The 6021-nt window shown below is 34.5% G+C and overlaps 1 protein-coding gene across 2 annotated transcripts; it reads left to right on the top strand.

Annotated features, from left to right (window-relative positions):
• The first annotated feature begins 1075 nt into the window (after positions 1–1075).
• Positions 1076–5605, top strand: LOC132063376 (nuclear transcription factor Y subunit C-9-like). 2 transcript variants are annotated; one of them, XM_059455889.1, is made up of 4 exons: positions 1076–1235; positions 2020–2071; positions 3793–4621; positions 5333–5605. In XM_059455889.1, the coding sequence occupies exon 3, from the start codon at positions 3836–3838 to the stop codon at positions 4595–4597; it is 762 nt and encodes a 253-aa protein (XP_059311872.1). In that variant the 5' UTR covers positions 1076–1235; positions 2020–2071; positions 3793–3835; the 3' UTR covers positions 4598–4621; positions 5333–5605. The 2 variants fall into 2 exon arrangements, with proteins under 2 accessions (XP_059311872.1, XP_059311873.1); XM_059455890.1 differs by having other exon boundaries at positions 1229–1251.
• The last annotated feature ends 416 nt before the right edge of the window (positions 5606–6021 follow it).

Raw genomic sequence — 6021 nt, 5'->3', positions numbered from 1 at the left:
ACATTTTCAAAACTTGAAAAACTTCACCCAAATTATTTTTTTTTCGATTTTTTTTTCACTTTATTTAAAAATCATCTTTTGGTCACGAAAATTTCAAATACAACAAATACAACTTGAAGTTGTATTTGGAATTTAGAAAACACCTAAAACCTTGTTTTCACTTCTTTTTTCTTTTCACTTTAGTACATTCAAATAACCAAATATTTTTGTAAAAACTATGACCAAACACAGTTCTAACTTTAAAAATTCCAAATAAAGTGAAAAATATTTGATTTCTATCACCACGCCAATGGAAAAGATAAAGAAAAATAAAGAAGAGAAAAGTAGGGTTTTCTTTTCTTGAAATTCTTAAAAACCTTTTTAGCGTAAGCATGATGACAATAAAGTTTCCAAATTAGAGGGGCCTGGAGAGTTTCCAGCCAAGAGACCATAAAAAACTCGTGCTTTGGTACTTTACAGTTTACATATACATATACTTCAGTCATTTTTACCTTTACACGAGCTTAAAAATTAATAAATAAAATATTTATTTTATCAAAATATTCATATTCATTGGTGAGTAATCTTAATATACTTAAAAAAATAATTTAAAAATGAGTAATTAATGTTCATGCTAGAATAAAAAAAATTTGTCTTTTTTTTATATACTAAAGTGGACAAATAAAAATAAAAATTTAATTTCAATGCAATGCAATGGAAAGGTAAAAGTGAACGGAGGGAGTACACAGTAAATAAACAAATAAACAACAATAACAATATATCCAGTATAATCCCACCAAATAGGGTTTGGGAGGGTAGAGTATATGCAGATCTTTCCTCAACCTTTTGACTGGTGGAGAGGCTATTTTCGATAGACTCCCAACTTAAAGAGAGATGAAAAAGCATTAGGAATAATAAACAGTAATAATAAGCAGTAATATCAGCAAAATAATATGATAAATAGCATAGTAAAAGAAGCAATCAAATAGTATTAACAGTAAGAACAAGCAATTTAAAGCAGTATAAAAGGCACCGTGAAATAGTAAAATAATTTGATAATCCAATTACAGACAAAAATAAACAAATAAAGTTGTACCTAAATTTTGTTCAGTAGTACAATATTTAAGCAAGTGTTTAGTTTAGCATTTATTAGCTTTACACCTGCATTTGGAATCAATCATCTACCTCTTTCATTCAACCCTAGCTAGCTCTCTCTCTCTCTCTCTCTAAAAACACACAAATTTCCAATCTTTCAGGTTCAATTTTTTATCTGTATGTTTATATTTTTACAAATACTGGTCCAATTTTGCATCTTTCTTTTTGGGTGGGTGTCTCATTAAAATGGATATTTGTAGTTAGTTAGTGGGTTTTTCTTTGATTTTCATATGAAACTTTTGGTTTTTTTTTTTTAAAAAAAAAAAAAATCTTTTTGGTGGTTTTAATTTGGTTAGAATGGAGATTCATGAGTAATTCTTAGTGGGGTTTTTGTGCTTGGAGTTTGTGGTGATGGGTTGTTTGTTGAATTTTATTATCAATTTAAATTTCAGTTTTTTCAGCTTTAATTTTCCATCTGCATGTTTCCATTTATACATGAATCTTGCTTCTTATTTTTTTTTAATTTTTGGTTGGTTGGAGATTTATGCCTGATTTTTAGTGATTTTTTTTTTTGGGTTAGAATCCAAGTTTCAATTTTTACATGAATCTTGCTTCTTCTTTTTATATTTTTGGGTAGTTTTTGTTTGATTAGATGGAGTTTTGTGCCTGATTTTTTGTGAGGTTTTTTGGTTGGAATCCAAGTTCCAATTTTTCAGGTTCAATTTTGTATCTTTCCATATTTTCAACAATTTTGCCTCTTTTTTTTTTTTTTTTTTTAGTCTTTTGTTGTTAGTTTTGGGCAGTTTCATTTGATTAGATGGAGGTGTGTGATTGGTTTTTCTTTTCTTTTTTTCCTCTGGTTTTCGAGTTCGAATTTTTCCATTTAAAAAAAAAAAAAAAAAAAAAAAAAAAACTTGTTTGCTGATTTTTTTCTCTTGATGCTAGGTAATTTGATTGTTGGGTGAAGCCAGAATTTGGAGCTTCAATCAGTGGGGAGGTATTATGTGTTGCTCTCCTATTTGCCCTTTATGTTGTGGGTGTTTTTGTTTTTTGGTCTGTTTGGTAGAGTCTTGAGTATTTGTGTAGTGGTCTTGTTCTGTGCTTAAAAAACACATAAATTTATGCATGCATATGGTTTCTTTTGCTTGTTGATTGAGGTTTGGGGTTGTTCTAACGTTCTTGTATAGTGCATTGTATGTATCGTTTTCTTAATGGTGTTTAGAGCTGAAATTCAATTCAGAGGTTTTTTGCAGATGCATAATATCGTAGCTTTTTTTGTTAAACTGTCTTGATAGAGATGCTTCTGTTGCTGTTTCCATGTATGAATCACTAGGAACATGCAAATGCTTTAAAGTCTGTTTTAGGATTAGTGTTTTATTCATGGGATGAATTCAATTTTCAGTGTTGTTTCAATTGTGGAAAACATTTTATACCCTATGATTTTCTTTGTGCTTGTTATATCGACTTAATTCCCATCTGGATTCGGATTGAGCTCAAAATAAAAAAGGTTTTGGATTATTCCTGTCGGTACTTGGATTCCGTGATAATAACAGAATAACGAGTTCTCCAATTGTAGAACATTTAGTTACACGTTTACTGAATAAGGAGGAATTGGAATTTGGAATTACTGAAAACGACAAATTTGTGGGGTTATCTCAAACTGTCCGAAATATTCCAAAAATGATGCATGATAGACACGTTCTCTATAGGAAAGTGGTGTCTATTATACTTCCATATATGGAGTTTAGTTGGGATCTCTCTCTCTCTCTCTCTCTCTCTCTTTTTTTTGGTAACTAGTTAAGTTGGACTTGGATTAGGCAAATGTAACAAAATAGCTAATTATCCGGAGTGTATGCAAAAATTTGTGAGAATTGATGCGTGCTCACCATGTGCCTTAGTTGGGAAGAGGTTTCCTTATTACTTCAAACAAGATTGGGATAATTAGATACTTTGAAATGATGACTCTGTTAACTCTGGCTGAAGTTAACTGGTCTGTAGCTTCCAGAAGTTTGTGTTATACTTTTCCAGTAGCTCTTTTAGGTGTGATCATATCATTAATTTGTTCTTTCCTAGGGCTGTAGAGCCTGCTACTTTTTTGCACCATGAGTGTGATGTAATGTTCATTACTATCAGTTGCTTGCTAAGATCTTCTCTTCAATGATGTGATCTGTGTCATGATCGCTTAATGACTTTATTCCTTTTACACTTCTCCGATTTCCTTCTTAGCCATATACACTTTTTACATTGTAATATTCCACATGCAGAGATTCACTGGATCAGATTACTTGTTCTGAAATCTGCATACCAGTAATGATGGATTAGTTGACTTATTTCTTTCTGTTATTTGGTTGAGATACTTTTCCATGGATACCCTGCATATATCTATTAATTTCTATGGTCCGTTTTAATGGCAGCTTTATTACTAGGCATCTGAAGTTTTCTTCCAAATGCATGAATATATATTATCGCCATGTGATTGATATCCATCCTCAGTATAGAAGGTGTAGAAGGAGCGATCATAGTCAATAGGAAAGTGGATACTATTATATAGCCTCATTACGTAGACAACATAATGAGACCATGAGCTCACAAGTAACATGATTAGTCAGGGCTTCCATCAACATGATAAAACTGAATGACTGGTTTTTTTGTATAGTTTCTAATACTTGAAAGACGATATTTAGAATCTAAAAATTGTTGTTTCTACTTTGCTCACAGTCTAAGGTAGCGTTGAATTCTCTAAAAGGGAGACTTACTCAAAATGGATCATCATGGAAATGGACAGCCTCCCGGTAGCTCAGCTCCGATATATGGTGCTCCATACCAAGCTAACCAAATGGCAGGGCCCACTCCTGCTGCAGTTTCAGCTGGTGCAATTCAATCTCCTCAAGCAGCTGGTCTTTCCGCTTCGTCAGCCCAGATGGCCCAACATCAGCTCGCTTATCAGCACATTCATCAGCAGCAGCAACAACAATTGCAGCAACAACTCCAATCTTTCTGGGCAAATCAATATCAAGAAATCGAGCATGTTTCTGATTTCAAGAATCATAGCCTGCCATTGGCAAGGATCAAGAAAATCATGAAAGCCGATGAAGATGTTAGGATGATATCTGCAGAAGCACCAGTTGTATTTGCTCGTGCCTGTGAGATGTTCATACTTGAATTGACACTGCGTGCATGGAACCACACTGAGGAGAACAAAAGGAGGACGTTACAGAAAAACGATATCGCTGCAGCCATAACAAGGACTGATATCTTTGATTTCTTAGTTGACATTGTACCAAGGGAGGACTTGAAAGATGAGGTGCTTGCATCAATTCCTAGAGGAACGCTTCCTGTTGGAGGCCCCACTGAGGGTCTACCATTCTATTACGGGATGCCACCGCAGTCTGCTCCACCGGTTGGAGCTTCAGGGATGTACATGGGAAAGCCTGTTGATCAAGCACTTTATGCCCAGCAGCCCCGTCCATATATGGCTCAGCCAATTTGGCCCCAGCAGCAACAACCACCCTCAGATTCTTAAGCAGCTCAAAGCTTAGATTACAGTGTAAGCATGATATTATATTTCATCACTAAAGTAACCCTCTTGTCTTTTGTTCTTGAGCGAATTGGTTAAACCCCCTTATACTATCACCGTTTTGCTAGTTTCATACCTAAACTAGTGGGTGCTCACAAAATCCCTCCTGAACTACAATGAACTCATTGTGCCAGACTGCTAGGTGGACATATTTTTAAGATTTTCTTAAAAGTTTATCCCAAACATTTTGCAAATAGTTCCAGGGGGGGGGGGGGGTGGTGGTGAAGGTGATAGTTTAGGGTTTTTCTATTCACTTTTTGTTCTCTGTCTTTCATTGATGCTTTACTCCTGCCTAGGCCTCTAATTTGCTACTCTTATATCTTCATAATCGTATATTCTTATTTACCTGGAAGCCTATGCTATGTCAGTTCGGTCAGCCTGTGATTTGTGGTGAAAGAATTTATTAGAATTTAAATCCTTTTTGCTTTCCTTTTGGGGGCTTCCAATCAAGTTGATAATTGCATGTGGACAAGGGTATTACTTATCACTCCGCTTGTGGGGCTTTTCAAGTTTTTTAACTACTATTTGAAGGTTTGGCAAGGGAAACATTACGATGTTGACAAACAAGTCTGAGATGTCATTAATAGTCACCCATTAGCATTTCCATTATGGTTTACGGGCTTAATTATACATATTGAATATTACTCCTCAACTGATCCCTGATTTTGATGCCATCTGCAGAAGCAGGAAGCTAGGAGCACAGAGAGTAGTCCGAGTAGCAAAGTACTGGAGAACACACTACAGTGATAGCAGTCTGCATACTTTGAACTCTATTAATATATAGACACGAAGCACCAGTTATTATTAGTTCAGTGTTCCTTTAGTGTAGCTTAAACTTCATACCACGAGCTTGTTGTTTTTGTTGATGTTTATGAACAAATATGTATTGAGTGTGTGTGAATTAAAAGTAAAACCTGGGCATAGGTTGCTTATGTCCATATCTATCTTCCCCTTCCTTGCCCTTTTTCCTCTCTTAGATTTGTGGGGAAGGCGGAGGGCGAAGCGATTGTGAGTATTTAAGTTATTGGTATATTGGGGATTACTTGTGCAGTTGCAGCATTCTATACATTCAACTTCTATTAAAGGATATAGTGGGGGTATTATAGTACCAGGTTTGAATCTTATGTTTATGAGAGGGGAATGCTAGACTGTCAACTCGTGATGATAACAAATTAGATTGGATACCTTTTGTTCATTCTGCAATCATTCCCCAAGAATACTTAAATTGCTAGTTTCAAATTTTAAAGAAGAAAGCAATATTTTGATGGCTTAGATTAGCAAAAACCTTTTGGGGGGTTACTCAGTAGTGTGGTTTAAGTTATTTATAAAAATTATAATATTTTTTTTTTCTATTTACCTTAAGACATAAA

This window comes from Lycium ferocissimum, chromosome 7, assembly GCF_029784015.1.
Source record: "Lycium ferocissimum isolate CSIRO_LF1 chromosome 7, AGI_CSIRO_Lferr_CH_V1, whole genome shotgun sequence".
Taxonomy (NCBI): domain Eukaryota; kingdom Viridiplantae; phylum Streptophyta; class Magnoliopsida; order Solanales; family Solanaceae; genus Lycium; species Lycium ferocissimum.
The sequence above is the reverse complement of the archived record's forward strand: the minus strand, read 5'-3'. Positions and strand labels throughout refer to the sequence as shown.

Excerpts from the sequence above, each read along its gene's own strand:
- LOC132063376 (XM_059455889.1), top strand. The coding sequence starts at position 3,836 with ATGGATCATCATGGAAATGGACAGCCTCCCGGTAGCTCAGCTCCGATA.